The sequence below is a fragment of the Phocoena phocoena genome, chromosome 3, assembly GCF_963924675.1.
Source record: "Phocoena phocoena chromosome 3, mPhoPho1.1, whole genome shotgun sequence".
Classification (NCBI taxonomy): domain Eukaryota; kingdom Metazoa; phylum Chordata; class Mammalia; order Artiodactyla; family Phocoenidae; genus Phocoena; species Phocoena phocoena.
The window spans coordinates 102,455,480-102,471,816 of NC_089221.1; the positions used below are offsets into that span (position 1 = coordinate 102,455,480).

General features: G+C 35.2%; 1 protein-coding gene across 2 annotated transcripts in view; it reads right to left on the reverse strand.

The window, feature by feature from the left end:
• Positions 1 to 351: 351 nt before the first annotated feature.
• The window catches only part of CEP120 (centrosomal protein 120), a 76,747-nt gene continuing 60,761 nt past the window's right edge, over positions 352 to 16,337 (reverse strand). For both annotated transcript variants that reach the window (XM_065874494.1, XM_065874493.1), the window contains exons 19-20: positions 4,413 to 4,558; positions 352 to 586 (exon numbers count right to left, since the gene is read on the reverse strand). In XM_065874494.1, coding sequence (XP_065730566.1) covers positions 352 to 586; positions 4,413 to 4,558 — 381 coding nt within the window. The remainder of the gene's footprint in view (positions 587 to 4,412; positions 4,559 to 16,337) is intronic.

Genomic DNA, 16,337 nt, shown 5'->3' on the forward strand with positions numbered 1-16,337 from the left:
TCTTTTGGCTCAACATAAAAAATTATGTAACTGGAAATTACTACAGTCATTTCTCTGAGAACAAATTTAGTGAAAAGCTGTTCTGAAAGTTAGCCATGAAATTATAAATTATGAGAAACACTGAAAAGTCATTAAAAATGAGAATATAAAACGCAATTACAAATAAACCAGAGTGGGAGAGGTAGCATAAAGTAAATAAAATCGAATAAATACTATACAATAACATACAAAATTTTGCTTATAAAAACCTGAAAATTGCATTGTAAAACATCCATTTTCCCTTCTTTTGAAGGCTTTACTATTAAATTAAAATTCAGACCTGGAGTCTCTGTAAAGATTTTCCAAATGTTATTAATTACTGGCATTGTTTTTTGCCAAAATCTCTCCGATCTGTCGGTCAAGTTCACTTATTATTCGATCCTCATGATTATACACACCCGTCCTCATCAAAGTATCCCTTTCTTCTATGAGGCGAGTCAAATAATCATCCAAACCTTCTTCCAATGCACTGCCATGTGGGCCATCCATTTTTCCACTCGCAATCTCTCTGGAATCCTGGTACTGTTTTTGTTCTTGTTGCCTTAACCTGAGAAGTCAAGAACGCATGCCACTCTAGCAAGCAACAAACACTCTTTTGGTTTTCGGTTAACAACACCACTTAAAAACAAAATGATTTAGTGGTAAAATACATTTTTTAGTAACATTTTCAGGAAGAAAACAAAAACCACTTGGTTGGGCAGAGTTAGGGCACTTATAAAAGACAGTTTTCAAAACAATACTTGTTTTTCTAATTATAAAATACATGAAAACTGTAGAAATTTGGGGAATGTGTAGAAAAGAAAATCATCACGATCTTATTAACCAGAGATAACCAATCTGAGTAATAAGTTTCTGTATTCTCAATTTAAAAATGCATGTATTTTAAACACAGTATTGCTAACTTTTTAGAAAACTATATAGGCAATTCTGTACATTATATGTATCACTTATTACTATAATGAATATCTTCCTATATCATTATTATTGATCTTTAGGTTGTTATTAAACTTTTGTTATGTTTTTTGAACATAAAATTTTCTTCTAAATTCATCCCACAAATATTTACTTTTACTAAACAGTGCTAGGTTTGGGGGATACTGCAGTTGAATCAAGAAGAAAAGTTCCCATTATTATGGAGCTTATATTACTAAGTATTCATAGAAAGTGATATTCTATAGATGTGAATGCCTGGTTCAAAGGGCATGTACATTTTAAGAGACTGTATGGATAGCTTCAAGTTACATGCATGATGATCTTATCTAAGAGATGAAGAAAGGGGAGCAGGTGCCAGCCTGGGATTTGGGTCTTTACAATGGAATATCATCAATCACTTTACCTTGAAAATGGGAAGTATACTTAGCATTACTATCACTTAGTAAGCATACTAAGTTTGGACACAGAGTAGGTTTTAATTTAATTTGGAACTACAACTAAGACATAACTTTATACTCTACGTAACTGGCTACGAAAATATTTAATTTGCAACTACTCCTAACCTTTGTCTTTATAAATAAGATAAAAAAGCAATTGAGTCTAAGCCCCTGCTTCTAGATGGTCTTCATGGTAAGTAAGCCAATGGAAACCAAATTCCCTTCTCAAATTACACATGGCGTTTGGGGGGAGAGGGAGGAAGAGCCTGGGAGGAGAGTGTCCTGCCCCGACAGACAAGGAGCACTGGGAGTGTACAGTCTTGTTTGTTCATATACCTCTCTGAAACCTGAACTGACTCCTAAGATCCCTCACAAAAGAACAAGAAACTGAGGTATACAGTCCAAAAAGGACACCAAATACCTCTCTCTGTTCTAAGAAAAAAACCCCTAAATATTGAGGGCCCTGTGCTTTGAGACTGGGGTGGAAATCAAGTGATTAATGGGACACTAGTAAAATTGAGCAACACATGGGGATGAGTAAGAGAAGATTTCTGAATAGCTGTTTCCCCTACTCTAACTCTTACAACAGCTCTCTTGGAGGAATAGGTCCTCTTGGGAGATTAATGACACACAGTGCCAGACTATGTACCAGGAAGTTCAACCATTTCCCTGTTCATCTGTTTATGCATGAAGGACAAATGAAATTTTTACACAACTGAGAGATTATCCCTATCAAGTCTTTACTAAAATGCAATCAACATTCATGATCACAACAGGATTTTAGAACCCTGTGGCTGAAGAAGTCCATAAAGTTATCAAAGGAAACTTTACTTCCCTGACAAACACTATGTATGGACTCCACTCACCCAGCTTTGTGTCACTAGGAACCTACTGCTTTTAGAATTGCTGTTAGAAAGTTCCTTCTTATATTGAACTCAGTATGTGCCTTTATACTCTCCAATAACTGGCTATGATTCTGTTCAAGAGGAAATCCTACTGAATTATTTTTAACATGGTAGCCCTCCAGATATCTGAAGAGAACTTTCTAATACTTTGCCCAAGACTTCTCTACAAATTAATATCCCTCACTCTCCTAACCACTTTTTGGTCACATTCCTTTGGCAGCTCTCTAGGGAGCTGATTTCCCTTAAAGTCTCCTGCACACTGGTAAGAACAACCCAGAGGTGGTTTTACCACAGTGTGTATTGAACACTCCTTCTATGAATGTCCCTAACTGCACTGGCTCTTTGGCAGCCAAGTCACATTGTTAGCAGTAGTCACTTAAACCTTCCTAGGCTTCCTCACATCAACTGTTTTATTATGTCTTGCCCATGACTTGAGAGATTTTTCTTATAATTTATACAGAGAACTCTGCTTTTGTTTCTAATGTATTTAATCTTGTTGGTTTCAGTTCTCCCTAAATCTTAATTAAGACATTAATAATAAGTTTTAATTTTATATGACTTATCGGCAAATAGCTATCTTTGTTTAAACCCCCAAAACAGTGCTCAGCAAACAGTAGGTACTTAATATGTATTTGCTAAACTAAAACACATTGCTATATATAATAGCAAAATTTTGCAAGGCAAAGGACATGTTAAAATTAATTTGTAACATCTTCCAAACCTATGGCATAGTAGATACCAAATAAATATTTGCTGAACAAAAAGAGAATAATAGTGTGAATTGAGCCCTGCAGCATGCATTATAGACCTTGACCTTTTCCAACTGATATTTATACATTAATATTCTAAATGCAGTGGTGTAATTCAGCTCCAAACCCACCTAATATAGTGACTGAATTTTCCCCATTTATATAGGGATATATCATGGGCTCTTCTGTCAAATGTATGTCCTATGTACACATTGTGTCCTCCCAAAATTCATATGTTTAAAGCCCCAGCCCAAAATGTGATGGTATTTGGAGATGGAACCTTTGGGAGATGATCAGGTTTAGATGAGCATGAGCAGGGGTGTCATGATGAGATTTATGCACTTATTAGAAGAGACACGGTAGAGCTTGTGAGGACACAGAGGTAAGGCAGCTGTCTAACAAGTCAGGAAGACAGTCCTCACCAGAAACTAACCATGCTGGCACTTTGATCTTGAACTTTTAGCCTCCAGAACTGTGAGAAAATAAATTTCTGTTGTTTAAGTCACCCAATCTATGGTATTTTGTTCTGCCAGCCTGAGCTAAGACAGTATGCTTCGCTGCAACAAAAATACTAGTCTCTTGCTAAACTAAGTTAGAAAGTCTTCCTGTACACTCCCCTTAAAAAGACAGTAATTTGTTCAAATACTGCTTCCTAATGATTACTTTTCTAACATCAAATACTTGAAATTGTAACTAAGATGAACATGACACTATAGAGAAGCCCACTGTTGCAGAGTAGTTAAAAATACAAGCTCTGGAATCAGATATGAACTCTGGCTCCCCGATTTACTAGCTGTGTGACCTTGGAAAGGGTACATAAATCTCTTTAATCCTTGGTTTCTTCATCTCGAAATGGGGATAATATCTTCCTCAAAAAGTTGCTTCGAGGATTAAAAAAAAGTGGAGATAGGCATATAAGGCATTTAAAATAGCTGCTGACACACAGGGCAATAATTAAGAGCTATATTCTGTATTACTTACATTAAGAATATAACAATATTTGAAATTTTTTTTACTTTATGTAATTAAAAATTCAGTATAATCAATTACCTTGAAATAGTAGCAATAATCCTAAAATAGTCACACAGGAATAAAATTTAAAGTACTAATGCTATGAGTGGAAACAAAAAAGCTAAATACGGCTACGTTCATGGCAAAAAACTGTTAAGAGTAATGGTCTTTGGCAAAGATTTTCTATTGTATAACTCAGCTACATTTTATATATGATGTACCTTATTCTTGAAAGACCTGATGTTGTACTTTCCCTAGACCAATGACTAAATAAAAAGTTGTCCTATTTGAACTTTAGTTTTTGTATGGAAAAAAAAGTAATTTCTTAGTTATTATACCTGTTCAGTTCATTTCTTATATCCAACAATTCTTGTCTCTCGGTGTTTACTGTATCTTTTTCCTCAGCAGCCAAGTAACGTAGTCTCATCTGTTCCAACTCTTCTTGCTGTTTTTTAAGTCGAGCCATTTGACTTTCTTGCTCCCGCTTGAAAGAAACAAGCCAGATCTCTAATGTTAGGAATAAATATATTTATATGACTTTGACTTATGATTATAATCCTCCTTGACAGCACCCATGATAGAGCCACACACTGCAGATTCTATTATCTAGAAAGCCCAGGTTCCCTTTACAAACTTTTCTGTGATTTCCCTTCTTGTTATAAGCCATAACCACTCATGGCCCAATCAGTGATTGAGGTTAGCTAAATATCGTAAGATCTAATAGTAGTTAGAGGCAAGAAAGAGTCTGCTATCAACACAATGAGTTGCCACAGGACCAATGGTAAGAGTAGTATTTAAGAAATGGTTAATTATACAAAATTATCTAAGAAATTACAATTATATAAAGGAATGGTAAATTATACAAATTAATTATACAAAATACAAATTATACAAAGAGGTACTAAGATTCAATAACTGTCCCTGTACTAGTAACTCCACTCCTACCTCAAGAGATAATATGCCTTTCCACTCTTTTCTCAAGGCTTACATAGAAATCTATGCACATGATAAAATTTCTTTTATATAAATGTGTGACATTCCACACAATGGATATTCCATGATTTAGTCAACCACTCTCTCAATAACAGACATTTTGGAATGCTGCAGTAAGACATCCTGTCATCTAACATAGTTAGCTCATGAATCTTTCTATATATTTCCTTAGGGACCAGAAGTGCTTTTCTTTCTTTAGGACAGAACCCCTAAATGGGAAAGCTTAGGTCAATAGGTAATATCATCTTTTTTAAAAAAGAAGCATTTACTGAATAATAACAAAACTACCAAATCATAAACGTGCACTTTGGTCAAATTTTACAAAGTGAACTACTCACATAACCACCATCCAGAACAAGAAACAGGAGATTATCATAACCCCAGAAGCCCCTCTGTGCTCCCGCCCAAGTCACTGACCACTCATCCTTCACCAAAGACAGGACTAATTTCTAACACCATGAATAAGTTTTCACTGCTTTGAACTTTGTGTACGTGGAACTGTACAATGTAAGTTTATGTCTGGCTTCTTTCGCTAAACATTTTTTCAGATCTGTTCGTATTATGTGTAGTTGATGATTCACAGTACTACTTAGCATTCTATTGGATGAATATACAGTCTTTCCATTCCACTGCCGAGGGACATTTGCGTTAAGTTTCCAGTTTTGTATTTTAAAGCTGATGTGAACATTATCGTACATTCATGGACTTTTGTATGCATTTCTACTACGTATATACGTGCGATTCAAAGTGCTGGGTCATTGGGTTTAAGAATTTCAATATTAGTAAATATGGTCTGTTTTTAAAGTAGTAGTACTAATTTACACTCCCATGTAAGCATTCCAGTGCTCTATACTCTTGCCAAAACTGGGTAATGTCAGTTGTTTCTTTTTTCATTTAAACCGTTCTGATAACTTATGCAGTGGTATCTCATGATTTTATTTTGTATTTTTTCAAATACTAATGAGGTTGAACGTATTTTAATATTTTTAATGGCATTCTTATTCCGTAAAATTCCTGTTCAACCATTTGGCCTTTTGTTCTACTTGGCAGTCCATCCTTCCTTATTGATATGTGTGTGGTTCTTTACATATACTGGATAAATCCTTTGTCAATTATTTAAATTGTAAATATTTTATTTAATTCTAATATGGTCCAAATTTATCTTTTTGTCTGCCTCAGTTTTTTGTTTTTAATTTTTATTTATTTATTTGGTTATATGGGGTCTTAGTTGCGGCATGCATGTGGGATCTAGTTCCCTGACCAGAGATCGAACCCAGACCCCCTGCATTGGTAGCGTGGGGTCTTATCCACTGTGCCACCAGGGAAGTCCCTATGTGCCTGTTTTGAAGACACTACTTTACATTACCCTCTTGAAGCTTCATTTATCAAAAACTCATATGCAATTGGTTTTGTGTATGGTGAGATCAAGTTTCTTCTTCTCCGCATATAGAGCTCCAATTGACTTAGCAACATTTACTGGAAAACAACTTTTTCCCCCACTGCTTGGCAGTGTCACCTGTTATACATCACCTCTGTCCTTTTATATATGAGTTGTTTCTGGACTCTCTATCCTTCCATTAAACTTCACTGTCTTAATTACTGTAACTTTTGTAACAATAACTCTGGATATTTGATAGTATGTCTTCTGTCTTCAAAATTCTTATTCTTGACTTGTGTGTTTTCATATAAGTATCAACTTCTAGGGTTGAAAAAAAAGGCCTGCTGGAACTGCTTATGATTATGCTGAATCTACAAATCAAATTTGGCCAAAACCATTATCTTTACAATATTAATTCTTCAAACAGTGAACATAGTTTACCTCTCCAATTATTCAGGTCTTCTTTAATTTTGTCTAACAATATTTTATACTTCTCTATATACTGAGTAGCATCTTTCTTGGAATGTGCGCCTAGGAGTTTCAAGTTTTTAAATGCTACTGCAAATGGCAGAGTTTAAAATTTTCTGTTCTCTGCCTCTGGTATAGAGAATTAAAATTGATATTTACATACTCATCTTGTTTCCAGCAAGCCTGCTAAACTCACTTATTAATTCTAATAGGTCATCTGTAGATACTTTCTGGTTTTCTATGTACATAACTGTCATCTGCAAATGACAACAGTTTTACTTTTTCCTTTCCAGATGATAGACCCTTTCCGCCTGTTACACTGGATAGAACCTCTAGTACAATATTAAGATATGATAATAGAGGGTATTTTTCTCTCATTCCTGATCTCAGAGGAAAACCTTTAAGAAATATTTTTTGGTAGGTTTTATTAGATTAAGAAATTTCCCCTACATTCTTAGTTTGCTAAGAATTGTTACTATGAATGGGTACTGACTTTTTCTGCATTTTTGATAGGAGCATTTGATTTCTTCTCCTTTATTTTTTTTTCTTTTATAAATTTATTTATTTTTGGCTGTATTGGGTCTTTGTTGTTGGGTCTTCGTTGCTGCGTGCGGGCTTTCTCTAGTTGTGGTGAGTGGGCTTCTCATTGCAGTAGCTTCTCCGAGTTTTGTAGCTTGGGCTCTAGGCGCACGGGCTTCGGTAGTTGCGGCACGTGGGCTCAGTAGTTGTGGCTCACGGGCTCTAGAGTGCAGGCTCAGTAGTTGTGGCACACGGGCTTAGTTGCTCTGTGGCATGTGGGATCTTCCCGGACCAGGGCTCGAACCTGTGTTCCCTGCATTGGCAGGCGGATTCTTAACCACTGCGCCACCAGGGAAGTCCTCCTTTATTTTTTAAGGGGGTAAATAGTCAACTTCCCCTTTGTTTCATAAATAAACTTAGTTGTGATGCTTACAAGTTTTATATCTATGTTCATGAGATTGGCCAATTAATTTTCTTATAATGTCCTTGTCAGATTTTAGGATCAAGATAATGCTGGTCTCTTTTTTAAAAAGTGAGAAGTATTCTCTCTTCACAGTTTCTGAAACAGTTTGTGTAAGATTAGTGTTAGTTCTTTCTAAAATGTTTACTAAAATTGAAACGTGAAGCCATTTAGGTCTGGAGCCTTCTTTTGGTGAAAGTTTTTCATTACATATTAAATTTCTCTAATAACTATATGACTACTTCTATTATGTTTCTTTTTGTATTGGTTTTGTGAGTTCTGTGTCTCATATTCACATAAAAGTTTCATACCATTCTCTTATGTCCTTAAATGTCTGTGGATCTGTAGCCCTGTCCCATTTTTTTAAACGTTGATATTGGGAGTTACTGCCTATTGTTTTGGTCCTTGAACACTCTTTGCCAACTTTGTTGATTTTGCTGTACATTTTCCCCATATTTCATCAATTTTTACTCATTTTGATTATTTCCTTCCTCCTAATTTCCTATTTGCTCACTGACTGTTTGAAAGGGATATTTAGAGAATAGATTTCATGCTTTTCTTATTGATATTTTTCAAGTGAACCTGAGGCTATGAATCTCCTTAAGCACAATTGTCATTAAAGCTCATGTCTTTACATGTTTTAAATATTTAGTTCAAGACATTTTCTAATTTCATTTGTGGTCTCCAATTTAGCCATGGGTTAGAAGAAGTCTACTATTTCAATCATGGGGGATACTTATTATCTTTTTATTACTAATTTCTAGCTTAATCTCACTGTGCTCAGAGAACATATTCTGAGTTACAATCCTCTGAAATTTGTTTAGAATTGCTGTTCGATTCAGCATATGAGCAATTTAGCTAAATGTTCCAGTGCACTAGAAAATGATGTGTATCCTGGGACTTGTTTATTTATTTATTTTTTAAAGGGCTTCAAATGCTTGGCTATCTATTTATTTATGGCTGTGTTGGGTCTTCATTTCTGTGTGAGGGCTTTCTCTAGTTATGGCAAGTGGGGGCCACTCTTCATCGCGGTGCACGGGCCTCTCACTATTGCGGCCTCTCTTGTTGCAGAGCGCAGGCTCAGTAGTTGTGGCTCATGGGCCTAGTTGCTCTGCAGCATGTGGGATCCTCCCAGACCAGGGCTCGAACCCGTGTCCCCTGCATTAGCAGGCAGATTCTCAACCAATGCACCACCAGGGAAACCCCCTGGGACTTTTTTGATGAAGTATTCTACATATAACAATGGTTAGGTCATCTAAATCTTATTATCCATTGTTGGTTTGCTCTATCAGTTCCCAGGAGAGTTACGGTAAAATCTACCATTATTATGTGCTTGTCCATTTCTCCTTTTAGTTCTATTAATTTTTGCTTTATATAAATTTGTGGCTGTTACCAGGAACACTCAATGTAGAACTGTTGTCAGCTTCTAGGTGACTGACCCTTTTATGATTATGAAAACTCTCTTAATCTACAGTAATGCCTCTTGCCCTAGAGTCTAAGCTCTGTGGGTTAATATTAATGTAACATACAATTTCCCCTCTTTTTAAATTCAACCATTGTGTACTTATAGTTAAAGTGTCCTTATATTTAAGTCACATACTGTTGCTTTTTTAATTCAGGTTTTAGTTGAATATGTCTTTAATAATGGTATTCAGTCCATTTATATTTAAAGAAATGGGTGATATATATGGGTTTCAATCTTTACACATTACTATTTTCTACTTTTTCCATCTATTTTATGTTCTGCTTCTCTCCTTTTGTCTTTTTTTAGATTTATCTAATATTTTATGTCATTCTATTTTTCCCTTCTATCAGCTTATTTTTACTCTTCTTTTACATAGAAATTAGGACCTTTACAACTTCACAGACAATGTAACATACTTTAAACATTTTAACTCTATTTATCCTTTCATATCTTTTGTACTATTATTTGCCATGAATTTTAATTCTCTATATTTTAAACCCAACAAATACTGTGATTGTTTTCTCCCAATTTTTGTTAGTCTGAAAGTCTTATGTCGCTTTCAATAATGAAGTACATTTTCACTGGATACTCAATTTAGGTGGGCCATTACTTCTTTTCAGTACTTTAAGGATGTTATTCCACTATGAATTCCTTTACTACTGTTGAAAGTTCATCTGTCAATCTGATTGTTGCTCCTGTGAAGGAAACGTTTCCCTCTTCATCCATGGCTTTAAATATTTTCTTTGCTTTGGGGCTATTTTTTTTAAATTAATTTTTATTGGACTACAGTTGATTTACAATGTTATGTTAGTTTCTGTTCTACAGCAAAGTGAATCAGTTATACATATAAATATATCCACTCTTTTTTAGATTCTTTTTCCATATAGGTCACTACAGAGTATTGAGTAGACTTCCCTGTTCTATACAGTAGGTTCTTATTTGTTAACTATTTTATATATAGTAGTGTGTATATGTCAATCCCAAACTTCTAACTTACCCCTCCTTCCCCCTTTCCCCCTGGTAGCCATATGTTTTCTGTAACTGTGACTCTATTTCTGTTTTGTAAATAAGTTCATTTGTACCATTTTTTTTTAGATTCCACATATAAGTGATATCATACGATCTTTTTCTTTCTCTGACTTTACTTCACTCAGTATGACAATCTCTAGGTCCATTCATGTTGCTGCAAAGGGCATTATTTCATTCTTTTTTATGGCTGAGTAATACTCCATTGTACATATGTACCACATCTTCTTTATCCTTTCCTCTGTCAATGGACATTTCGGTTGCTTCCATGCCTTGGCTATTGTAAATAGTGCTGCAATGAACACTCGGTGCATGTATCTTTTCGAATTATGGTTTTCTCCAGATATATGCCCAAGAGTGGGATTGCTGGATCACATGGTAGCTGTTTTTTAAGTAACCTCCATACTGTTTTCCATAGTGGTTGTACCAATTTACATTGCAACCAACAGTGTAGGAGCGTTCCCTTTTCTCTACACCCTCTCCAGCATTTATTGTTTGTAGACCTTTTAATGATGGCCATTCTGACCAGTGTGAGGTGATACCTCATTGTAGTTTTGACTTGCATTTCTCTAATAATTAGTGATGTTGGGCCTCTTTTCATGTACTGTTTGGCCATGTGTATGTCTTCCTTGGAGAACTGTCTATTCAGATCTTCTGCCCATTTTTTGATTGCGTTGTTTTTTTCATATTGAGCTGCATGAGCTATTTGTATATCTTGGAGATTAATCCCTTGTCAGTAGCTTCGTTTGCAAATATTTTCTCCCATTCTGTGGGTTGTCTTTTCCTTTATGGTTTCCTTTGCTGTGCAAAAGCTTTTAAGCTTGATTAGGTCCCATTTGTTTATTTTTGTTTTCATTTTCATTACTCTAGGTGGTGGATCTGAAAAGATATTTCTGCGAGTTATGTCAGTGAGTTTCTGCCTATGTTTTCCTCTAAGAGTTTTATAGTGTCTGGTCTTACATTTAGGTGTTTAATCCATTTTGAGTTTATTTTTGTGTATGGTGTTAGAGAATGTTCTAATTTCATTCTTTCACATGCAGCTGCCCAGTTTTCCCAGCACCACTTATTGAAGTGGCTGTCTTTTCTCCACTGCATATTCTTGCCTCCTTTGTCATAGATTAGGTGACCATGGGTGCATGGGTTTATCTCTGGACTTTCTATCCTGTTCCATTGATCTATATTTCTGTCTTTGGGCCAGTACCATACCGTTTTGATGACTGTAGCTTTGTAGTATAGCCTGAAGTCAGGGAATCTGATTCCCCCAGCTCCGTTTTTCTTTCTCAAGATTGCTTTGGCTATTTGGGGTCTTTTCTGTTTCCACAGAAACTGTAAATTTTTTTGTTCTAATTCGGTGAAAAATACTATTGGTAATTTGATAGGGGTTGCACTGAATCTGTAGATTGCCTTGGGTAGTCATTTGGACAATACTGATCCTTCCAATCCAAGAACGTGGTATATCTTTCCATCTCTTTGTGTCATCTTTGATTTCTTTCATCTGTATCTTATAGTTTTCTGAGTACAGGTCTTTTGCCTCCTTAGATAGGTTTATTCCTGGCTATTTTATTCTTTTTGATGTGATGGTAAATGGAATTGTTTCCTTAATTTCCCTTCTGATCTTTCATTGTTAGCGTATAGGAATGCAAGAGATTTCTGTGTATTAATTTTGTATCCTGCAACTTTACCAAATTCTTTAACGAGCTCTAGTAGTTTGACTATTTTAAATTATTTACAAAAGAGACCCAGCAGAGTTCTCTAGCTCTTCTATTATGTGAAGACAGTGGAAAGATGGCCATTTATGAACGGGGAAGTGGACCCTCTCGACACAGGACTTGACCATGTGTACACTTTGATCTCAGACTTCCAGCCTTCAGAAATGTGAGAAACAAATTTCTGTTGTTTATAAGCCATCTAGTCTGTGCTATTTGGTTACAGCAGCCCAAACAGACTAACACAGGGGTCTGTGGCTACACAAAAAGTAGTCAGTCTCATATACCCTATCCTGTATGTCACTTAGGTTCTTTGTTGTATTTTCCATCCTTTCTTCTGTTCCAGTTTGGACACTTTTTATTGGTTTATCTTCAGTTCACATATCCTTGGTTCTGCTGTTAATTCATCTACTGAATCTTACAATTCATTTGTGATACTTTTCAGTTCCAGAATGTCTATATGATTGTAAAGGTTCTACTTCTCTAATACATTTCTCCATCATATCACCTATTTCCTAGTAGTTATCTCTAACTTTGTGTCTGGTGATTCCAAAATCTGTTGATTTATTTCTGTTGAGCAAAAGACAATAAGACATTCCACATGCAAGTCTAATAAACAAATGAAAAGATGTTCAAAGTCAATAATCAGGGAAATGAACATTTAAGCCACAGAATGATATGATTTCAGACCCACCAAACTGGAAAAAATTAATACATCTGATAACAGCCAAGTGTTAGACATGGTGTGAAGAATAACAATTATACACCATTCTTGGGAACTGCAGATTTGTACAACCACTTTGGAAAGTAATTTCACAACATTTAGTGAAGCAGAAGAAATGAGTGAACCCTATGACCAGAAGTTCTACTTTTAGATTTAAACACTAGAGAAAAATTTTAATGTATAAAATATTTCACTGTTATCTTATTTTGAGAAAACTTGGAATATTCATATGTTTAAGTTTTATAAAGCAATAAAATAAACTTTACTGCATCAAAATAGCTAAATTTTGAATCACACAAGGTAGTCACAGAAGAATGATTCAAACAGAATATTTCCATGTATATAAAGTTTAAAAACATACAAAAGTAAACTGTTGTTTACCAATATTTTTAATACCTTATAAGCTTATAAAGAAAAGCAAAGGAATAATAAATACCAAATTCAGCAAAGTAGTTACCTGCAGAGAGGATGCAGGTTAGAAAAGGCACAAGGAGCACTGATAATGCTGTTTCTTACACTAGAAGGTGGGGGTTGAAGTGCAGAAGAATCTTCTTTTTTCCCCCTCTTTGGAATGTACGATATATTTCATTTAAAGAGTAATTATTAAAAAATAAAGAAAGGAAAAGAAATCCAGACAAGGATACACCAAGTTGTTATCTCTGGCTGAGGAGGTGATAAGGTTACCAGTGACTATTACTTTACTATGTCATGATGCTGCAAAATTTGAATTTCTTTTACACTAAGCAAATATAATTGCAAACAGGAAAAAAATGGTCAATTATTTAATTTTAGGTTATTTTATAAAACTAACTTTATAAAACTTGAAACATTTTAATCCTTAAACATAAGAAAAGCCTTTAAATGCCTTGAAGTTTTAATCAAGTATATATCATTAATAATAATCACACATGCACACACAAAAATTAGAGGTTAGAGGAAGAAATCCTCTCTGCTGCCAGGTGCTCTGGGTTAAAGGCTCCTCAATCAAGTGAGTATAATCTTTATTTTGCCTTGGCTGCCTATAAATCCAGAGAGGAGATGTAAACATGCATACACTAGACTAAACAGCGGCTAAAACGTGGCCACTACTTACTCTCCCACTCACACATACCATGTAAGTCTGTGGGAAAAAACTTACAGCTAAACTAAGGAGCTCAAGTCAAGTTTTCTGAAAATAACCCAGAGCTGACAAGTCAGTAGGAGGGCCTGGATGGTTTCAAGACACAGTTTTTAACCAAGACTTGGACCTCCAACTGTTTTCTTAAACAAAGATTTACATCCCATCCTTGGCTAAATTACTTGTAAATTAATCAAATTAATTACTCTGAGTGGATAAGCAGGAGGCTGGACAAGATAGTGCTGATGTCAGCCAATGAAGTCTGTGTTGTTTTAACTAAATATATCAGCTTAGTTTTAAACAGATCTACTGTGCACAAATATGGTAAGGGACTCACATCCTACCCAAAATCTTAGTTCTGTTTCCTGTCCTGTGAACAAACATACCTAGTTTTAATGTATCAGACATGATAAATTTCTGGGAAATTTAAATTTCCCAGAACAACAAATTCATACCTTTTAACAATGATTCATTTATTTTTAAAAAGTAGTGGCTGTTATTCTTCCTCCATAACTATATTCTAATGTGTCAAGAAATGTTTTAAAATAAATATGCTACTTAGAACACAGTAAAGTAACAATCTTAACTTGGAGATGGGAAAAAAAGAAACTAAATTACCCCTTAAATGTCTAACAACCAGAACTCTTTAAAGTCAGTGTTATACATCATACCAAAGATAGCAAATCCAGACTGTATGGATATCGTTTCCTTGTCTTCTAAGTTAGGACCCATTTTACGTTACACTTATTTATATTTTACAGCTGTCGCCTACCCAGTTACCCAAGAACAAAAAAGTTTACAACATGGAAACAGGGTTTTATGCTTTTGAATCAGAAGAAAAGATTTTTTTCCAAATAATTGGAAGATTATGATTTTTTTTAATTCACAAATTGACTATACTGGGTCACCTTTGAGTAATGGAAATGTCTGTTTAAACATTCTTTTGGCAACAGGCACGGAGCATTAGGTCTTATTTCCAAGCTTTACCAGCTGGGTTTTGTCATTAACATTTATTAACAATCTAAGATATGGCTTTCGCCGTCTAATCCGTACTACACAAATGTTTTGTATGGCCCTCCAGAGGATTTTGCTGTGACAAATTACTGGCAGAGATTATAGCCCCGTGGCTATTCACCAGAGGCAATGTAAAATTAACATGGTACTAATCCAATTTAAACAAGAAGTTGCACAAACAATCCTCTGAACAAAAGCAGATAGAGGATTCCAGTTTTACATTCAAATACAGTATGTTTTTAATAAAAAGCTTTAGGAAAAAAATTGAAGTAACTTTCACACATATAAATTGTGCCTATTTGATGAAGGTATTAATTTTGATCTTCCAAAAACAGTGGCAGAACACAATTCACTACGGTAATCGCAAGGTCTATTAAATTTCTTCTTAAAGTGTTGCATCTCAAATGTGGTCTGTAGAACATCAGTGATTCCTAGTGACCTTGAAATATGTTTAGTGTTGTTTCTAAAGCAGAAAGTCTGTGGGATAAGGAATAGCAGTGGTCTGCAATGAAGGTTACTGTACTGAAAGAATGAGACTATTTTCTTTCATGAAGTAGAAGTCTGGAGTTGAACCAGGAATTTAACACCATGTTTTCTTTTCTTCTTAATTCACTTACAGTAACTTAAGAGAGAAGAGGCATCTGAACTTTTGTGATATACTCTGTTATTAGGCACAAATAGTTAAAATTACTTTGCCAATGCTTTTTAGGCAAGAAGGTAGAAAACACTTAGGAAAAAAGGGTAAACAGAAAACAATGAATTAAAGGAAAAATCCAGAAGATAGCAAAAGTGTATGAGAATGCGTATGTTAGGAAGGAGGGGTGCTTGGGTGGGAGCCTTTTAAACAACGTTTTTTTAAGAGTCTCAGTCCATGAACTGGGGGGGTTTTGTTCAGATTATTTTCTTACATTTAAAAAACCACCTCAAACAGTGAAAACGATGTCTGTCAACATACACATATGAACATAACTTAAAAATCAATTTACTCAAAGTAATAAATTTTTGCATGGATATTTCTTAAGAAACATAACAATTATAATGAAATTATGCTCTGATAATTAATCACTCATTTCTCCAGAAGAAATGCCCTATCAACAGCTCACAGGCTTCCATCTTTTCATTACTAACTTTGCTAATGCCTTGTAATTAATAACCATTGCATTAGCTCTTATCCTTCATAAGTTGCATAAATTTCTTCAGTGGTAGGCACTGTCTGCCACTTCCTCCCAATCTACTCTCCATTTTAAAACTTGAAATGAGGGGCTTCCCTGGTGGCGCAGTGGTTGAGAGTCCACCTGCCGATGCAGGGGACACGGGTTCGTGCCCCGGTCCGGGAAGATCCCACATGCCATGGAGCGGCTGGGCCTGTGAGCCATTGCCGCTGAGCCTGCGT